Source organism: Varanus komodoensis, unplaced genomic scaffold (assembly GCF_004798865.1).
Source record: "Varanus komodoensis strain SLA01 unplaced genomic scaffold, ASM479886v1 scaffold17, whole genome shotgun sequence".
NCBI lineage: Eukaryota > Metazoa > Chordata > Lepidosauria > Squamata > Varanidae > Varanus > Varanus komodoensis.
Window position 1 is genome coordinate 10781500 of NW_025335505.1, and position 21762 is coordinate 10803261.

Below are 21762 nucleotides of genomic sequence, written 5' to 3' on the forward strand. Positions count from 1 at the left end.
TGCATAAGAAGCTACCTTTTTCTAAGTAAGGCAGGCGGACTTGCCGGCCAGCCGGCCTGCCTTCAAACATATATCACCCCACACCTGAAGCCTTCTAGGTGGTTACTCTGTCTAGCCCAGTTTTGTCCACACCAATTGGCAGAAACTCTCCAGGTTTTCATGTATTTTTCTAGACCTGTATGGAAATAGTAAATATTGAATTTAGAATATTCTACATGCAAAGCATGTACTCCAGCACTGAGCAGTAGTAATAATTGCTATCTACAAGTACTCATATAGCACCAGAATCCAGAATCTCTGCTTTTGCAACTTTTAGACAATGAAAAATTATCTGCATAAATAAGAAGCAGGTTTGTGCAGCTCTCTGTACACAAATAAAAATATGGAAGGAACAATTCTAGATTGCCCCGTAGACATTGTTTGGGGTGGGGAATGACTCAGTTAGTTTGGATATCCACCTGCAAGTTTGGGGACAGCACTCTAACACTGAAGCTGAAAATAGGAGCTCTGGAGCTCTAACACACACGCACGAATGCACGCAAACACCTGTTCTCTTGGAAGTAGTGCAGAGAGAACCACGCTGGCATCTCTCTGAGGCTGGAAAAGCAACCTCAGAGATGGGTCAAGGGGAGCACAGAAGGAAGAGAGAGAGCAGCCAGAATACAAGGTATCCTGATGGTGCTCCAGTCTTCTTTCTTTCCGCTCCAATATGACAGTGCCCAATTCAACACAACTGATAGCTGAAAATGACCATCTAATGAACATGCTGAGCAAGGAGGTGAAGATTGCCTCTCTGTATTGGATGTCAGAACACCTGAGTTCAGAGGTTTACAGGCATCACCACAAGATTGTGCCCTAAACAATTCAATTTCAGGACAGATAGAAATACAAGTTTTCAGGCTATTTAGTGTAGAACAAAATGAGTGAGGGGGAAACATAATAAAGGTATATAATTATGCATGATGGATAATTATAAGTGGATAAGGATATATTTTTCTGGGCCTCATCTAATACTAGAATAGATATATTTCTAGGGTCATTTTCATAAATCAGCTGGAATACAAAATATGAAAACTACAGCAGTAAATAGCAGGATAAATACAGCTATAAAAATGCTTCACTCACAGGTTAAACATGTAAAAGCCTTGGAATTAGAAAGTTCCTGCCAGCAGAAAAACAGTGCTCGGCTTCAAGTAACCTTTCTTGGGGAGAGCATTCCATAAATGTATACTACCACCAAGAGTGGTTTTTCCAGTTGGCATTGCCTTAGATAGAAGAGGCACTCAGATGTTCTCTGAAGATAACCATAAACAAAGTACCCAGGTCTGTGGTAAGCAATTGAGTAGGAGCTCTCACAAAAGTGTGCACCTTTGCTTATGATGCTTAAGTGTTTATGAGCCAAATCAAAATAATTATGACTGCTGGCCCTTCATGGAGTATGTGAAAAGGGTTAGGCTTAGGGTTAGGTTCCACAGGCGCTTGAAGAATAATTTCTCACCAAAGACAAGGCTATCTTTGGTGGAAACTGATGATCTGCACATAATTTCTATCTGGGAAAACACCCAAGATTCCCATAAAATTTGGAAAACCGACCTAATCCAGTTGTGATTAAGCTACAATTCTCAAACTCCTGGTTTTCTTTAACTAAATACATTTTAAATCAACTGGAGTTCAGACATAATGATTGAAAGGGGCTACTTTTGTATAAATTGCAGTTTCTATAAGGGGAAATGAAATTTTATTCAAAATAAAAATTTTCAGTCTCTTTGCACACATTGAGATGGAAGAGGGGAGCATAAAATCTTAAATGCTGGTATAGCTTCATATACTGGAAATGTACCATTGGCCTATTTTGCAAATAATCACATCACATAAATTTTGGGGGCCATGTGAGAATGAGCAAGTTGCCCCCCACCTGCTCACCACTTCAGCTTTGCATCTACTTTCAGCAACAACCAGAAGTGCCTCATTCCTAACCCTAATTTTTACATGGCCAAGTTTGGCACTCTAGATTGTCGAGGGACAAGCAACAAAGAGTTTGAACCCCTTGTTGTTGCTTTAAACCTCTGGGTTGGCTGGCTGGTCTTCAGCAACCCTGAAAGCCAGGTGTGTACTTCAGATCAGGCAACCCAGGAACTGTTGTTCCTAGGCTATTGCTGAAAGCTGATGCAAAGCAGATGTAACAAGTGCTCAGGAAGCAGCATGCACTCTTGCTCCACCATAGAAAAGCCATGGGTTAAACATCAGTGAACTGGTATTAGATGGCAACCAGGTCACTGCATCATTTTAGAATGTTTAACCTCAAAAAACATGGCCTTACCCCAATGGTTCTATTTTCATTTCATTTATTCATGAATGAGTCTTCTGTATTGCTTCATATATTAAAATACCTAGGGGGTTCATGTTAAAATACAACATAATATGAAGGTTGAATATGACAAATGATTAAAAACATTAGGGACATTTATAGCATAATTCTATGCATGTTCAGACAGAAAAAAGTCCTACAACTCCTGTCATGCCAGCCTTCAGAGCTCCGTCCCACCTGACTCCCCTGTACATGCAGGAGGACATAACCGAAGTGAGAAAGTATCTATTGAGCTGGGTTTAGGAGCAAAAGCAGCTCCAAAACTGCTGTGTACTCCTTCCCTCACCTTCCCTCCTTCCAGCATGGGAATGTGATTCTCTTTGTAGCACTTTGCTTGGTAGTAGGTGGCAGCACATCAGACGTAAAAGATCTCCCTGAATTTTCTGCAGTTCCCAAAGAACTGGTAAAGTGGGAAATCAGTGCACTGTTAAGCACCCTACATTTTCAGGGCACTTGAACTTGGTGAGCTAAATTGTGCATTTTTTGTATGACATGAATTAACCATAGTTCTCTCAGTGATGCTAATAGACCTACTGAATTCACTTTCTTTAGTGGAAATGAGATTTGTATATAGTTCAAGGAAAGATTTTAATAGAATCATAGAACAGTAGATTTGGAAGAGGCCAAGTAGGCCATTGGGTCCAATCTCAACCAAATTCCCATGAAATTAAATTTTGAAAAGGGCAAATAAATTTGCTTCTTGTGTGCTTAGTGTTTGCTGTGGAGATTGTGGTGCTATACTGACATTGCTGGTGCATGTTTCTGTTTGAATAAGGATCTCATATGGAGTTTTATGGAAATGCCATGAAACCTTGGCTCTCTCCATCCTGAAAAAGTTGATCTTAAAAAAAAAAACAAAACTTTTTTTTTTGTAATTGGGAAAGAAATGGTACATAATTAAATATGCTGGGAGATACATTAGCTGAAATTAGCTTTAGCTGACAGGTTACAGGATACTGTACAAAACACTTGTCCTGATTTTAGAATATATGTTGCTAACCTTACAAGCTTCTGAACATGTTTATTACACAGCCTGCAAAATCAGGTAATTTTAAACTAAACTGTTTTCCCTTATTTAATAGTGAAAGATACAACACTTATGTCACCATCCATATTGGTTGGATGAGCAATCTGTTGCAAAATGTTCTGGCATTTTCCAGTGTGCTGGTTTAGGGATGTCGCTGCCAAAAATATTATTAGATTAAATTCCTACATTGACAAAACACTGAATGAAACAACTAAAATACAATCAAAAAACAAGCATTTATATTCTAACAGAGTAATCCTGTGGCTTCCTTACAGCGTCAAGAGAGCCATAAGATTATTTAGATCCCTAGCTCCAATGCTGAAAAACAACTTGTCTGTGGAGCTGGAGAGCCATTCTGCAAACCGCCACCCCCCCCCCCCGGTGCCCCCACAGCTGGCACAAAAAGCACCATCTCACTTAGGTCACTTGAGCAAGCCAGAGAATACCAAAGGGGCATTGGAAGGGGTGTGGAGTGGGAGTCACTGTCACCAGGATACAGTGACCTCAGCCACCTTCCCTCCCACTCCAAAACACCACAGTTGCACAGCCAAAATCAATTGACTGAATTGACTGGCTGATGTACAGGTTGGAAAAATGTGGAGGTGTTCTATACTTCTGCACTCCTCCTGTCCTACATTGGATATAACCCTCTGAGTTTACAGGGTTATAGCCATCCTTACTGGAGTGCTCCCTAAATAACTTAACATGTGGTTAAAATGAAACATGTCAAAATTTAAAGCATTGTTTTAATTTCAAGCCAAGAGGGAATAATGTCCAGTGATGTTTTTGGGTTAAAATGGAATTGAAACATGGTTGTATATAAACAGAATAGTTTCCATTTGTTGCATAGTTAATGCAACGCATGTGCTCAGGCATTGCTGATTAGTATGCAAATATTATCAGAATTGTTCAAGATAAAGAGCCAAGCTAACATCTTGTGGATTCTGTTGTCTCTTATTCAAGCAAGTGGCTGCTGATTGATAAGAACAGCAGCAGTGCCCTTTGCCCTTTTTGGGGTTAAAGGGTAGTAGATGAATTATTATATAAATAGTTATTTAGATGCATGTCACCCGTATACTACTTTGTGGAAGAATCACTTGTCAAAGGTAGCAATGAGATATTGACTGGGTTCAGATAACATAACAATCCACACTCAAGGGCTTAGTATGATTTGAAAGTGTACTGTTGTTGAAACATAAGATATCATGTTGCCTGAATCCAACTACACCAACAAGTCATATCTTATATACAACACATAAAGAGAATCCATGGTTTGTTCTTGGGTTATGAACTATGGGTTGTGATTTATGGATCGTTCACCATGGTTTATTATCTTAGCCGGATTCAGAGAATATAGTAACCCACAGTTGTTGATATTATTGTTGTTGTTGTTGTTGTTGTTGTTGTTATTTCCCTTGTAATTCCCATAGATTGGAAGCTTTAGGAAGTTCACAACATTAAAATACACTCATTTAAAATATTCAAAAGTATACAAAAGCTTAGATATACAATTAAATTAACTACATATTAAAATTAAATCACTACATAGCTTAAAATACAACAAAAATATAAACAGTAAGATTAACCCAGCACAAATTCACAGGCCATTCCCAAATGCCTGCTGAGATAAAATGGTTTTAGCCTGGTTGCAGAACCATAACAGGAAAGGCACCAACCTACCCTCTCTGGGAAGGGTATTTCAGAGCCTTGGGACAACTACCAAGAAGCCCCCTCTCCCACGTTCCCACCAAGTGTGACTGTGAGAGTGGTGGAGCAAATAGAGGGGCCTCCCCAGAAGATCTTAAAAGCCCATGCACATACATCAGGTATCCCAGCAGGCCATATTTCAGCAGCTAGACCTCCCTCTGATATCAAGCTGGGGGAAGGCCCTTGCCCTTGTGGCACCCCAAAGTGGCTCCCACAAAAGGAGCACCCCTCCTTGATGTTGCCCCTCTGATGGTACTCCAAATATTTATTATGAATTAAAATTGTTTTATTATTTATGATTAAAATAAAATACTTATTTATGAAACCTCAAGGTAATATTTTTCATGTTCTTAACATGGTATATTGTGTCCAGATTAAACTAAGGTGCTGTTAGTAGGTGGTACAATTGACATCACTGCAGTTCAGCCTTTTCTTTAGGAGTTCAGGTTTCATTCCCCGTTAAGGACAAGATTTCAGTTCTGGAGATGCTCTTAGAGATCTAGCTTTCCTCATGGATGTTCAAGTGGCAACTCTAGTAAGGATTTCATGTTATTAACAAGTAAGGATATACTAGATGCAGCCTCTCCCAGGTAACTAGAACCTTGCCTTGGTAATATCCAGGTTAGGTAAGTACAGTACAGAACATAGTGGCCAGATTATTAATCAGGATTTGACATGGTGAACATTTTTATTTATATTTTAGGAAGCTTACTTTCCTGTTTCTTGTTTCTGGATGCAATTCATGGGGATTGGCCGTGGTAGCAATGCACACGCTTTGTATGCAGAAGGGTCTCCAAACTCCCTAGGTTGGACTGAAAAAAATTATTTGCCTGAAAACATGGAGACCAACTGCCAATCAATACCAGAAGTACTAGGTAGGTCCTGTGACCTATAGTTCCTTAACCAACTGGATTTTGCTGGACTGAAATCCAGCAAAACCCATGGCCTCTCTGGAGTTCCTGTGACATATTCATTTTTTCCTCCACATGAACACAGCACCAAAGGCAAGGGAAGGATGATAGTGGAGGTTTTTGCTGCCACTACAAGTTTGTCTGTGACAGTGGACCTTCCCCTAAACTTGCAGTCCTAGTGCTACTGTAGTGAGGGTAAATTGAAAGATCAGCAGTCCATTAATTGCCTTTTCCGAAATATTAGAAGCCCAAATTAATTTTAAATGTGATATTATTTTAATTATTTGTTAATTGCTTTATCATTTATATTGTAAATTTGTGCATAAGTTGCCTCGTAAGCTAAGCCAGAAAAGTTTCTTAAATACTTTTCAAAAAATTTCTGTAACAATTTTCATTTTAAAAAATCTCAAAGTGTTTTACAGTATAAAATAGCATGAATCATTGTCCCATCAAGTCATCTTTGACTTATGGTGAACCGATGAATGAAAGCCCTCCAAAATGGCATCCCTGCTTAGCTGTCCTAAATTCAAGACTGTGACTTCCTTTATGGACTCAATCTATTTCATATTTGGTCTTTCTTTTCTAACAAGACAATACCCAATAAAACAACAGGTAGGTGACAATACTACTAACACATGGTTTCCATGTTTCTACCAGCAAGTTTTGCAGCAAGAGTAGCTGTGGGTGCAGCCCCAGCCTACATTCTCTAGGTCTGTCTAGCAACTGTCAAGGCACCTGCAGCCACCCTGTGATTAGGTGCTCTACCTTTCCTTTCTTCTCTGCCTGCACACTGCCTTCCTGAGGCCCAGCTGCAGCTTTGGAATCATGGAATGCTCCCTCCAGCAGCCATGACCTTGGAGGTGGCTGTGCTGAGATTATTTTATTGGAAGTTGGAATATAAATCTTCCAAACAAATAAAAGTAATCTAGTGATAAGTTTAAAAAATTAAAACCACAGTCTTAGTAAAAATTAATTCATAAAACAACATGAAAACCCTGGCATGCACACCCTTCTCCTGCCCCCGAGCCCTTGTTGCAAACTTGAGCAAGGGCTGCTGGCCAGGTCTTTTCATTCCAGCTATGAGGGACCAGAGGGGTGCTTAACTTTTGGAGTCCCAACTCTGAGGTCACAGGCCATCAGAGCTTGGATTCTGAATAATCTGGAGCAGGGCTTGAACAAAGCAGGAACAAGTGTGGCCCCTGCATTGCTACGCCTTGTTCCAGTTTCTCCCTGCCTGCATTGCTATGCTTTGGTCAGGCCTTGCTCCAGTTCATACCTGCCTTGTTCCAGTTTGTTTCTGCCTCACTCCCGCCGGCACCCTTTTCTGCTCTTCCTGTCTTTCCTCGAGTAGACCCTGCCTTGCTCCAGCCTGCTACAACCCTCACAAATGGGCAGTGATGTGTGTGTGTGGCTGCACATATTTTGCACCCTTGCAGAAGCATAACTGGTTGTAACAGTATTATTTGAAACAGTGTTTGGCAAAAATTATCTAGTTCTGTAAGCATTTTTTTAAAATACGTTTTCAGTCCCCTTCCCAAATTACAATTCTGTTTTGAAGTAGAGGATCTTTCCTCCTACCTTAATGACCTCCCTTTCACTGCAGCACTCAGAGCCTTAACATCTCTTGTTTCAAAACCCCGAAGACAAAGAAAGTTATTTATAAAATATAGTGGGCAGATTTTTCTAACCATTTGTGTCAACTGAACTGGAACCCTGTGCTCATGGATGTTGCTGTATCAGCTCTTAAGCTGGAGGAGTGGCATGGTGTTCACATGCACATGATAGGGATTTACCCTTAATGGTGGCATTAAAACAATTTGAAATAAATACAGGACAACATGTCAATGTGGCGTGGATTTTTAAGAAATTGTTCCTTTTTTCCAAATTTCTGTGTATGGTTGTGCCACAAGCAGTCTTTAACTAAACTCTTGAGTACCAAATAGACCATTTTAACCTAAATATATTTTTAGCTAAATATACAAAGGGATATTTCACCAGTATTTTAAAAACTCCTGCTATTAGTGTAAGGAAAATTGTGCCAAGTGATGTTAAATCCGCTGTTAGCCACTTGCTAGTAGAATATATGTTTATCTTGGCTACAATATGATAGTCAGTAGAGGGTGTCTGTAGCCCCCCACTGAGCAGGAAAAAAATGTGAAAAGGTTGTGGTGGATGAGAAAATCCTAGAAGGAGTGGTGAGAGCAAGGGAAGTGTTTTTCTTCTGGGGGAATGTATTCATGCACTTGGTGGGTGTTTGTGTGTGTGCGTGTGTGTGTTTGTCATGGCTATCTGAGCCATACTGCACCAATTTCAATATTTTGTTCTTTTGTTGGCATTTTTTCTTGCTCGGTTTCTGGTTGTTTTGGAGAATTTTCTTTCTTTCTTTCTTTCTTTCTTTCTTTCTTTCTTTCTTTCTTTCTTTCTTTCTTTCTTTTGTTGGTATTGTGTTTGAAAACTAATACACAGAATACTGTATGGTGCTTTTTGTTTCTGCCTCAGCGGTCCCTGATGTGGTTTTCCTGTTTTCGACGATGTCCAGCTATGGAAAGATTGAAACCCACTGGCATATGTGATTCAGCATTTGAACCTTAGACCCAACCTATTCCTTATCATCTTTTTTGAGCAAGTCTTTTTTATCTAAACCACACCTGTTTGCCTTCATTTGGTGTGCATTAAAAAGACTTGATTTGTGTTTTGGATACTGTAATGCTTTTGTTTTAATCTGTATTTTATTATTTTTAGCTATTTAGAACATCAGTTTTGGTAAAACGGTAGAATAAAAGGTGATAAACAAGAACAACAAAACTGAGGCTGCCATACTCTGGACACATCATGAGAAGCTAAGACTGGAGAGGAAGATCATGCTAGGGAATATCAAAGGCAGAAGAAGAAAAGAAAGACCATGTATGAGATGGATTGCATCCAGAAATGTACCAGCAGCCTAGAATTTAGAAGAGCTGGGCAGGGCTGTCACAGATAGGACATTTTGAAGGGCTTTCTTTCATAGGGTCATCCTAAGTCTGAGATGACTTGAAAGCACATACCAACATCCAACTAAATGTAATAAATAAGAAAGGGCTTAAATTGTTGCCTATGTTACTGATATGAAAAGAAGCAATCACAGCATCCAACGTTATGCCAGTAGAAACTAGTTTCCTAATTATGTCTAAGTGTGCAGTTTCATGGACTTAATGTACAAGCACTTTCCCAATGGAAAGGTTCAGTGGAATTCTAGTAATGCTGTTTGTGAATGTGGGATGATACTCTTCCGTGTATATTCAGTTATGGCGTTGCTTTGTTATATTCATTCTAGAGAAGAAAAGAGTCACCACCAATGTGCTTTTGGGGGTATTTCAGCATTGTGTTCATTGTTTAGTTAATATTCTGCCCTTCCAATAAGATCATGTGATCAGTGCATCGGTCATCAGTAATTCTGACCTTCGCTTGTTCAAGGTCCCAGAGCAGTGATGTGGAAATAACTGTCCTCAAGAATTCAGAATTTGGTCATCTCTGCACAATAGCTGAAGCCTATAGAGGAACCAAGCACTGTTTGAACCTGATCAGTTAATTTGACCCAAAAAGCAGATCAGGAAGAATGATCTCAGCTGCTTTGGCAGGATACTCTAGATGAAAAGGTAATCTTTTCAGGCAGGGTAATATATTAACACTGTCTCTCCTATAGAAAACCATGGCAGATAATCTGTGGTTATCTTGCATTCCACCTGTAGGTGGCAGCAAGATATTAGCTCCTTTGGATGGTAGCAGCTAACAGTTACTGACATTTTGACCCTTTCAGTTCACCAGTTTCTCAGCTCTGATTTTCTCACAGTCTGGGCAGACACCCCACTTATCCATCCATATTATGACCTCTCTTGCCATCTCCATCTAGTAAAGCCTGCATATCATTTTTCTCTTCTCAACACTTTTTTCAGTATTGATGAGCTGGGTTCCATTTCTTTCTGTACAACTAAGATCTTTTTGAAATTGTAGGGATTCTGCCGCAGTCAAGGAAGTAGGGATTGATCCTTCAAAGATGTCCTAAATCTTTAACGTTGTGTCCACAAGCCTATGTGAACAAAGCAGATTGTGATGCTTATTTTAAAAAAAAACTGTACTTGATAAGGAGGCAAAGCCAAAGAGTGCAATCCAAAATTTAAATCAATGATCATAAGAGTCATTTTCATAAGCTCAAAATTCTAAAATGTTTCTGGTCAATCTTTTTTTTCAAAGACATAACTTACATGTAATTTACAGGTAGTCCCACAAATGATCCCACTTAACTAAAAAAGTTGATGGATGACAAAATAATAAGAAAAAAAGACTCCCTTTTATCCTTGGAATGGAAAGAGGGACTGTTGAGAGAGAAGGGTATGAACCATCCAGGTGTACATCTGTCAGTTCGACTGGTCATCCTGTATGAAAAAATCTCATGTTAAAAAACAATGCAGGTAGGGCAATGGACATAAAATGGAGAAAATTCCATTTAGTTTTCAGCAGAGCGGGCCTACTAGGACAGAAAGCACAGTCCTCAGATGCTTTGTGTTGTTGTTGTTGTTGTTCTTAGTTGCAGAGTCATGTCCGACCCATCACGACCCCATGGACAACATTCCTCCAGGCCTTCCTGTTCTCCACAATCCCCCAAAGTCCACTCAAGCTCACACCAACTGCTTCAGTGACTTCATCTAGCCACCTCATTCTCCTCCAGCACCACAATCAAAGGCCTCAATTCTTCGGCGCTCAGCCTTCCTTATGGTCCAACTTTCACAACCATACATTGCAACTGGGAAAACCATAGCCTTGACTAAATGCACTATTGTTGGCAGGGTGATGTCTCTGCTTTTTAGTATGCTGTCTAGATTTGCCATAGCTTTCCTCCCCAGGAGCAAGCGTCTTTTAATTTCTTGGCTGCAGTCCCCATCTGTGGTGACCTTGGAGCCCAGGAAAATAAAATCTGTCACTACCTCCATTTCTTCCCCATCTATTTGCCAGGAAGTGAGAGAACCGGATGCCATGATCTTAGTTTTCTTAATGTTGAGTTTCAAGCCAACTTTTGCACTCTCCTCCTTCACCTGCATCAAAAGGCTCTTTAGTTCCTCTTCACTTTCTGCCATGAGGGTGGTATCATCTGCATATATGAGGCTGTTGATATTTCTACTGGCAATCTTAATTCCAACTAGTGATTCATCCAGCCCCGCCTTTCTCATGATGTGCTCTGCATATAAGTTAAATAGGCAGGACAACAGTATACAGCCTTGACAAAGTTCTTTCTCAATTTTGAACCAATCAGTGGTTCCGTGTCCAGTTCTCACTGTTGCTTCTTGACTTGCATATAGGTTTCTCAAGAGACAAATAAGATGGTCTGGTACTCCCATCTCTTTAAGAACTTGCCACAATTTGTTGTGATCCACACAAACAAAGGCTTTAGCATAGTCAATGAAGCAGAAGTAGATGTTTTTCTGGAACTCCCTAGCTTTCTCCATGATCCAGTGTATGTTTGTAATTTGATCTCTAGTTCCTCTGCCTCTTCGAAATCCTGCCTGTACTTCTGGTAGTTCTTGGTCCTCATACTGCTGGAACCTAGCTTGTAGGATTTTGAGCATAACTTTGCTAGCATGTGAAATGAGTGCAATGGTGCGGGAGTTGAACATTCTTCGGCATTGCCCTTCTTTGGAATTGGAATGTAAACTGACCTCTTCTTAATCTCTTCTGCCTCTGTTAGGTCCCTGCCATTTTGGTCTTTTATCATGCCCATCTTTGCATGAAACGTTCCCTTCATATCTCCAATTTCTTGAAGAGATCTCTGGTCCTCCCTATTCTATTGTTTTCTTCTATTTCTTTGCACTGGTCATTTAAGAAGGCATTCTTATCTCTTCTAGCTATTCTCTGGAATTCTGCATTCAGTTGGGTGTATCTTTCCTTTTCTCCCTTGCCTTTCGCTTTCCTTCTTTCCTCAGCTATTTGTAAAGCTTCCTCAGACAGCCGTTTTGCATTCTTGCATTTCTTTTTCTTTGGGATAGTATTAGTTGCTACCTCTTGTACAATGTTGCAAACCTCCGTCCATAGTTCTTCAGGCACTCTGTCTATCAGATCTAATTCCTTAAATCTATTAGTCACCTCTACTGTATATTCCTCAGGGATATGATTTAGGTCATACCTGAGTGGCCTAGTGCTTTTCCCTACTTTCTTCAATTTAAGCCTAAATTTTGCAACAAGAAGCTCATGATCTGATCTACAGTCAGCTCCTGGTCTAGTTTTTACTGACTGTGTAGAGCTTCTCCATCTTTGGCTGCAGAGCACATAGTCAATCTGATTTCTGTGTTGACCGTCTGGTGATGTCCATGTGTAGAGTTGTCTCTTGGGTCATTGGAAAAGAGTGTTTGCTATAACCATCACATTCTCGTGGCAAAATTCTACCAGCCTGTGCCTTGCTTCATTTTGTACTCCAAGGCACACTTGCCTATTATTCCGGTTATCTTTTGGCTTCCTACTTTAGCATTCCAATCCCCCATGATGATAAGGACATCATTTTTTGGTGTTAATTCTAGAAGGTGTTGTAGGCCTTCATAGAACCTTATCTGGCCAGGGCGACTTCTTTTATATTGTTATTTATTTTATATTGTTAATTTTATATTGTTATTTTTGTATTTTATTGTATTTTATTTTGTGCTGTGAGCCGCCCCGAGGCTTCGGCAAGGGGCGGCATAGAAAAGTTTTAATAAATAAATAAAATAAAAACCATTCAACTTGCCTCTTCAGCACCAGTGGTTGGGGCATAGACTAGGACTACTGTGATGTTGAATGGTTTGCCTTGGATTCGAACTGAGATCATTCTGTCATTTTGGGGATTGTATCCCAGTACTGCTTTTCCTACTCTTTTATTGACTATGAAGGCTACTCCATTTCTTCTGAAGGATTCTTGCCCACAGTAGCATACCTGATGGTCATCTGAATTAAATTCACCCATTTCTGTCCATTTTAGTTCACTGATTCCTAAGATGTCGATGTTCAGTCTTGTCATCTCTTATTTGACCACATCCAGCTTGCCTTGATTCATGGATCTTACATTCCAGGTTCCTATGGAGTATAGATCTTTACAGCATTGGACTTTCCTTTCACCACCAAATACATCTGCAACTGAGTGTCCTTTTGGCTTTGACCCAGTTGCTCTTTCTGGTGCTACTAGTACTAGCTCTCTGCTCTTCCCAAGTAGCATATTGGACACCTTCCGACCTGAGGGGCTCATCTTCCAGCGTCATATCTTTTTGCCTTTTGGTCCTGTCCATGGGGTTTTCGTGGGAAAGATACTGGAGTGGGTTGCCATTTCCTTCTCCAGTTGATCACGTTTTGTCAGAGCTCTCTGCTATGACCTGTCCGTCTTGGGTGACTCTGCATGGCATAGCTCATAGCTTCATTGAGCTAAGCAAGCCCCTTCGCCACGGCAAGGCAGTGATCCATGAAGGAGCATGTATGTATGTTACAGGAAAGAATGAATGGAATAGAAGTGCAAGCAACAGCAGGGAGTTGGTCCCGATGACCTTCATGGCCCCTTCCAACTCTACTATTCTATGATTCTGTTATTCTTATTGGGGCTCGATAGAGAGATGCTTGAAGACATGAAAATGTTATGGCCAGCCTATCAATATATTACACACACACGCTAGGACTGATAGAAGTTGTAGGCCAAAACATTTGGAGGTCCAGAAGTTCCCCATCCCTGTTCTAAAAGGAGAGTTTTCAGTGGGACCTCAGCTGACACCTTGATTTTTAAACAATTTGCATGTATCAAAATTCTGTTTTGGTTTCTTATTATACTTGTTCAACAAAGACAAACATTTAAAGTTATCCTTTACTATACTATATAACAATGTAATATATTTAGTCTTCCTAAAGTGACAAGGGTTGAACTGACCTATAGTTTATCTAGTATAATGTTTTAGCTAGGACCCTCCTTGCATTTAATCTTCATCCTGTGTTAAAATGAAACCCAGCATTATTCACATCTGGGGAGTTTTGTTACCCCAGACAAAAGAACCTCAAGCAAGGAAAATGGTGCATATGAAAGGACTTTGTTCTTGCTGAATGTTTCCCTGGGGAAATTTCAGTCAACAAATAATGGCTTTCAGTAAGTACAGATAATTTATTAATTATTCCTACCTGAGATTATGCATTACAATCAAATCTGCAAAACATGGCTTATCCTATTGACTTTTGATCTGCATAACAATAGTTTGGTCTTCTAAACTTTAGCAGAGTATTAAAAAGCTTCCTCAGTAGATTTTAATTATGTTTCCTAGAGGCTGCAGCTCAGACTCTTGACTGTTAAAAGAGACTAAAATAATCTTTACTTACCCTTGTTTTGGTCTTTTGTTCGGGATCACCAAAGTACCCCTCCAAACAATTCTTATGGAAATTTTGGAACGTTTTGTTAACCCAGGCATGTATTGGTTTATAGAAAAAAGCCTCTATAGGGTAGGAGGCTGAAATGTGGGGACTTTATGATACACAGATCTTGACAATGTCCTAGAAAAATTAGATTATACATCTCATTTCTAAAATACATAAAATAAAGTGAGGTAGGGATGGCCAGATGTGCCAAGATTCATAACACGCTTGCAATATTTTGTTTGATTATAGATTGCTTATTGAGGACAGAGGGAATTTGAGAAATAACTGCAATATTCATTAATGAATATTAAAGAAAATGTTGTCTGCATTAAAAAGAAGAATGGAAGGAACAACCTAGAATCCAAGTCAAGGGAAATCTTTTCTTCATACCAAGTATAAGTTAATGCATTGCAGGAAGGGGGAAAGGAACTTCTTATCCTTAATTAAGGTGCCAGATTTTGAAGAAATCTGCAAATATATCCAATCTTGTTTAAAAATGATTAATTATCTTTTGTTAATATTGAAATTCTGCAGAATTAAATAGCACTCCTGGTGGTAAGATCGGCTAGTGATTCAAGCATTGGGTCAGGATGATTTAGCTTATTTATCTATTACAATTTTGTATCACTCCAAAGCTCTCCAGGACTCTCTGGGTGGTGAACAAATATATAATTATACAAAGAACAACCATAAAATTTATATAATAAAATTCATAAAATGCAACAATAATACACTCTAACAGATTATTGCAACAGTCAAAAAAAATTTCCTCAGGTACAACAGCTATAAAACAATCATTACCAATTTTTAAAAATATAAAATATTAACATGTTAAATGTCAAATTAGCAGTTCTTAAAATATATGAAGAATAAAAATGTCTTTGCCTGGCACTAGAAAAGATAGCAATGAGGGTGCCAGGCGTATTTCTCTGGGAAGCATATTCCATAGATGGGTGCAACCACCAAGAATTTTAAAATTATGATTTAAATCCCCAAATAAGGATTTTTTAAAAGTATAGCTGTAAAGTGAAATGTCATTTATTGTTTTTATCCTTTCTAAATAAAATCATTTACTAATTTGTTTCCATATTCATAGAAAGATATTAGAGTTACAGAGATCATGGAAGAGGTATAATGTTACTCAAACAGATTAGTTTAACAATTATGGTGATTAGCCTGTCCTGTACTCCCAGTATGGAGCCATAATATATGAACATTAACTATCGTGCTATGTAATTATGACATTTTCCTTCCAAAGGCAAGCATTTTGATGAAGGATCCATAAATTTCATTTTGAAATATGCTTGCATGCATTAACCATTTTATTTATTTAAAAACCATGTAGTGGAAATTTTAAAACAATTAAAATATGTATTTATCCTCTCCGCACTAGGATGATAAATCATTGTGCCTGCCGCCGTGTTGTTCACAGTACTCTGATAGTCTGCACTGGAAAGGTCATTCTGGTAACGGTCTAGATTTGTTGGGTGTACGTAGGCTTTGGGAGGATAATGTAGGTTTGTTCCATCATTTCTGTGTGTTGATTGATACCTTCTGTGCATGAGCAATACATAAGTTATATCCATTTGCACGATGCATCGGTGACTGTTGGTGGAGTTACTATAAATTTATGACATTGGCTGTTGTTTTCTCTCTTCTTTTTAGTGGTATTGTTTTGCTTTCTCCTTTGTTGTAGGAAATGCACAGGATGACAGTATTATTAAGCTGATGGTAGTACTAGTGTGACCTAAGGGCCCATGGTATAGTGAAACTGGCTTCCTGATTTGCATACACAAATACTCACCTTGGCATATTGTGTATTGAATAAGAGCAGGTTAAAACATACATGTTTCAGCAAGCATCTGTGGCAACTGAATGTAGGAAGTATCAGTGATCAAAGATTGCAAATAGAACTTCCATTGTAGTCATCTGCTTGCCCAAATGATTTTAGTGCAACAATTTTCACATCCAGATGTAAATATCAAGTCTTAACTGAAAATGTTAAGTCAAAAATAATACAGCGCTAACATTAGCACTGTTTTTCCTGAGAGCAATTGCTGACAGCACACATTGAACAATGATTTATTTTCAGTTGCTTAATAATAATAGATGTAGGTAAGAAAAAAGGCTCAAAATTTATTAGAACAATTGTTTATTGAATTGCTGCTTCCTAAAAATAAGTTTCTATAATGTTTTTAATTATCTCAGTTGCTTTAATATTTGTAATAATTTCTTTTTAGGTTGCTTTGGATAATCCATAACAGTTAAAAATAAGCTGACTTCAAGTTTGGATAGAGCTGGCAGCTTGGATCTAACAACTGTGATTTTATTTTAGGTAATAAGTCCTTTTCTATCTCTCTCAGTTTCTCTCATCATTATATGTTCCCTTTTGTTTAAAAATTGAAATGCCTGTATATTTGAAACTTGCACAAACCATTGAGGAACATGAAGAATTCTGTTCTCTCCCAAGAAACTGGAACTCTCTGAGAAGATGGGCAGGTTTAGCCCATCATTAGTAACTGTCTCTTGTATGGCTTTCCATCATATAAATGTCTGTCCACCTATATGAAGACTATATGTTACATTTCTGGAAATGTTACAGTCATAGAAAAAGAATGTGTGTGTATTTTCTGGAAGAAAAAACAAGAATTAAATATGTGGAATACTCATCAAACCTAAACATATTTTAAGACTATGAAACATGCTATGTATTTGTCATATAAAATATATCATTTGGTATATATATAAAGTTTAGGAGACATATCCAGTATCACTGTATTAGCATAAACCAATGCTAGCGCAGTGTCATTAGTGCTTGTTAGGCAGAGGGAAAAAGTGGCAGTTTGGCATCAAAGCACATTGCTGAATTTCCGCAGCAAATCAGTGTTCCCCTCTTCCACTTTGCCTAATGAATGCTAGTGATGTTGTCGGGTTCGTTTATAGCAGCCTAATGTCGTTATTACTATACTGCTTTAACATTGTAAACTGCCCAGTATTATTTTAATTTGATGCAATTAAAAATACCCAATTTAAGAGAGGGAGGTGTAAGCAGCTGCACCTTAAGGTACCCAGGGCACAATTCGTGATGGGGAGCAAATTCCCACTAGAATTTTCTTCTGAGTAAATTAGTTTAAGTTTGCCAATTGGGAAAATAGAGGGAAGGAACTGAAAATAGTAATGACCAACACTAGTAGACAGAGAGACAACTTTCGCTTCAATTTCCCTCGAAGTCTCACTGCACTCGGTAAGGCTTTCTTGAGTCAACATGTATAAGATTCCATAGTTTACTGTATTTAATGTAGCATGAAGACCTAGCAATATTATGCAAAAATGTGTAGAGATAAAATTCAAGATTTATTTTAAAAAAATAACTAGGGCTATAACTATGGTGTGGCCAGGAGGGGAAAAGAGAGATAATCGGTTATGCTTTATAATACTAATGAGAATTCCAGTGTTAATTCATTTCCATGCACAGCACATATTCCATGTTTTGTAAAGAGAAAACATTACTCATCCTTATTTATTTATTATATTTATAGACTAGTAAACCCTATATATGTGAAAGTATTATCAAAGATTTTATTTTATTATCAGTGAACTGGTTCAGTTTATTGCTACATGACTGGGCCTCATGCACTTCACAGTCATTGGGCATAATGGCAAGAAGGTTAGCAGAAACTTCATTTCTATTTTCAATAAACTATGCATCGTTTGTTGTTATTTCTGAACCCAGACAAATTAACAACTTAAATATGATTTAGGGCAGGATTAGGCAACCTGGTACCCTCCGGATGTTTTGGGGAAACTACAGCTTTAATCAGCCCATGCCCGCATGGCTAATGATTAGGGATAATGGGCAATCTACTTCAAAACATGGTTTAGGGAAAGAAGGTAGATTATAAACTAGATTTTATCCCCTGTGAAGCTGAGAAAGGCTTCTCATCTCCTTACAGCCATGCCAGAGGGGAAGGAGAGCTCACTACCCCCCAGCTTGTTTATGTAACACTAAACCACATTTTAGTGTTAGGTTCAAATCAGGCCAGTATCCAAAAGTCTTATTCTGAACTTTGTGAAATTCACAAAATGGAAGATTTGTACAAATTGAAACTGTTTAGAAGGAAGAGTTGGTAGAAATTCTGGTCTTCCTCCCTGCTCCCACCTTTACTTGAATTTAAATAAATTCAGTAACCACTTAATGTTACTTGTATAATTTGGGAATTTCATGTATGCAGATAATTATTTTTGTGTCTTTTTCTTGGCAGATGCATAATGATCACACTGATGCAAGATAAAGTTAGTGAACAACTATAAAATGCCCAGATTTGGGTCAGCAAAGGCAGTTCAGATTCAAAATTCTGACAGTGATAGCACCATGGTGGAAAAACCAACTGGAAGAAAGGTATAAAAAGAAATTTTATTAGTTTGTGGTAGTATAGAATATATACAAGCCAGGAAAGATTATACAGGGTATGAAGAGATAATATTATGCAGTACTAGGTAGAATTGTAGGAGGCAGTTGTTAAAATAACTATTCCCATGCTGTAATCAACTGCTACCTACTGTATTTTTTCCTCTATTCACTGATGGCAGTATTATGCCTTCCAACATTTCCCTGCATAATTTCTAGTAGTTTATCAAATTACTTTCTTGAAGATATAGCTGATTTCTACCAAATCGTTTTCTTTCATTATGTATTTGCAAAGCAATTCTATGGGGCAGTGGGGAGAGGATCTATGGGGCAAACCACTAGCTCAAGTGGAAGGTGGAGCGGAGGCAGATTTTCCCATATTTTTTCCTCCATTGTGTCTTGTTAAATATTCCCTGCCACTGACACCAATTGCAGGAAAAATAAATATGCCAGTTCTAAAAATAAGTATAATTATAACCATACTTATAATTATATAACTGCTATATGTTTTACCCTTGTCAAAAGAACAAGAGAGATTTTGGTAGAGGGTCCCTTTCTCCCTCCACTCCCAACAAGTTCTGTTTTTCCCTAGCAATGGAACAGTGATGTTGGTAAACACTTCCAAAGCTAAAACAAGGTGATAGACCTCTCTCTATGCCTTTCAGTGTGTCTTGGGGTGTCGGTTCAAGAACCATAGCATTGCAGCCTTAGTGAGATTTTATGTTGTGAATCTTTTCAGTAGAATTCCTTGTCTCTTATTAAGCATATTGTGAAAAGACTGTTGCCTGACAGCATCCTAGAGGTACTTAATTCTTTCAATAGGATTTTAGGAAAAGCTGCTATCCAATATTTTGTGTTGATTTAATCATTGTCTTTAAACCAGTTGGTTGACTGGCTTTACATTTAAATTTGTATATTATCGAATTATTAATCTGGACATGTGTTTTACATACCGAATAAAGTGTGCTAACTTAGAACTTAATAAACCAAGGCTCAGCTAAAGTTGATGGTGATTTAAGCTTATTTTAAGATAAAAATAATAGAAGGAAAGTATTTTTTATTCCCTATGAAGAAAATATTCAAATTGCAGCTGCTTAAAACTTTGTTTATTACCTGGTACACTGAACTGGAAGTAATAAAATAAGCTTACAATATAACTGAATTCATGACTACTCAGAAGTAAGTCCCACTGAGTTCAGTGGAACTTACTTCCAGGTAACTGGATATAGGATCACAGTCTGAGTCAAGAGGAAACTTTTGGAGACTTCATTCAGGTTTACTCTCTAAGTATAGATGGATATTGCCATGGGGAAGGTAACAGCTCTATATAAAGTGGCTAGTGGAATAATTTTTGTCCTTCTCTCAAGTAAACGCAAAAGAGCAATGCTGTGGCAGCATTGAAAGGTTCAAGTGTGGATTGCAACTGAATCCCATGGATGTCAGTGGTACTTAGAAGCAACTAGCAGCAGGGTCTAAAGCAGGGGTCTCAAACTCAACTTACCTGGGGGCCGCTGGAAGTAGAGTCTGGGTGAGGCTGGGCCGCATCAAGTATGCCACCACCGCGGTGGGGGTGGGCCGCTCATCCCATGGCCGGCCCAGGCGTGCCGGCGCTTTGAAGGCCACAGGGCCCCTCCCCCGTGCCCCGCCCGTCCCAGCAATTGGCCCACGGGCCGCAAGTTTGAGACCCCTGGTCTAAAGTCACCACTTCAGAGGACTTTTTTTAAATTTCTGGTTGCACTAGCAGATACAAAAATAGTGTTCCTTGAGAAATTGTACTCAGCAATTAATATGTGATTATCCTAAGCATGCATGATGCTTAGTAATAAGAATATCACCATAAGAAAAGTAGGAAGCAAGAAAAGTATTTGCCATGAGGAATTTATAATCTAATTATAATTGACTCTAACCAGTTACTCAGCTGAAATGTCCATTGAGTAATCTACCAATTAAACAAATCAGAGCTACTTAAGCAGAGGTTATAAGCTTTAAATCCTAGATTTAGGAAACTATCTATTCTGTCATACTAAAAAAAATTCAGCAAAGACACAATATAGGCTCTCCTTTTATCTGGTTGCTTGCTGTTCCTTCTAGCAATAAATGAGAAGAGGTGAGGTGAGGTGAGGTTTATAATGTTACATGGTATCTATCTCACAGCCTGTAAAATACATTAGATAGGTAAGGAAGGCTCACTGGTCAATGGAGCACAGCTCTTAGTGCAGGGATCTGAAGCTTATATATTCCAGTTGAGAGGCCTTTTGTGGGTAGAGAATTCCTGCCTGCAGATGCTCTACAGAACCAGTGTGGTGTGAGGGTTAGAAAGTTGCACTGGGGACCTGAAAGATGTGGGTTCTAGGCACGAAGTTCAACTGGGTGACTTCACACAAGTCACAGTCTCTCAGCCCAGCCTACTCCCAGGGTTGTAGTTGTGAGGATAAAATGGAGCTATGTAAGCAGCCTTAGGTTCCGCATAAGGAAAAAAGCAAGATATAAATGCAATGCAACAACAATGATGATACATAGATCCTGGCCTATGCTATTTCATAGATGCACTATGTGCTAAGTCCTTGCTTTTAAGCCTCTAGTTGAGTTTATTTGTTTTGTTTTATTTAAAGTTTTAATATACCATTCAATTAGCAAAAGAACTCCCAGAACGGTGTACTTCAGCTTGACTTCAGTAATATTTTAAAAGATAGCAACTTCAACAAAATATGCCCAACAGAAGTCTATCTACCTAATGTCTACAGTGAGTTTTAGTGAGATAGTCATATGTAAAACACTTAAGATACATGAATATCTATCAGAAATACTGTGCCTTCAGCTAAAGAAAAGAATAGCCTTCTAAATGTTGGCATTCAAGGTTTTTTTTTAATGAAGTTTTATGAATAAGGATTGTTCTCATTTTCCATATAACCTGGTAAAATCAAAGATGGCAAAATTATGTCAGGTAAAAGGTTGT

The 21762-nt window shown here is 38.5% G+C and overlaps 1 protein-coding gene across 4 annotated transcripts in view; it reads left to right on the forward strand.

Annotated features, from left to right (window-relative positions):
• Positions 1–21762, forward strand: part of ANKRD12 (ankyrin repeat domain 12) — a 58808-nt gene that overhangs the window by 6767 nt on the left and 30279 nt on the right. For all 4 annotated transcript variants that reach the window (XM_044426562.1, XM_044426565.1, XM_044426566.1 and 1 more), the window contains exons 2-3: positions 16639–16733; positions 18661–18797. In XM_044426562.1, the coding sequence (XP_044282497.1) occupies positions 18711–18797 (87 nt within the window). In that variant the 5' untranslated portion in view covers positions 16639–16733; positions 18661–18710. The remainder of the gene's footprint in view (positions 1–16638; positions 16734–18660; positions 18798–21762) is intronic.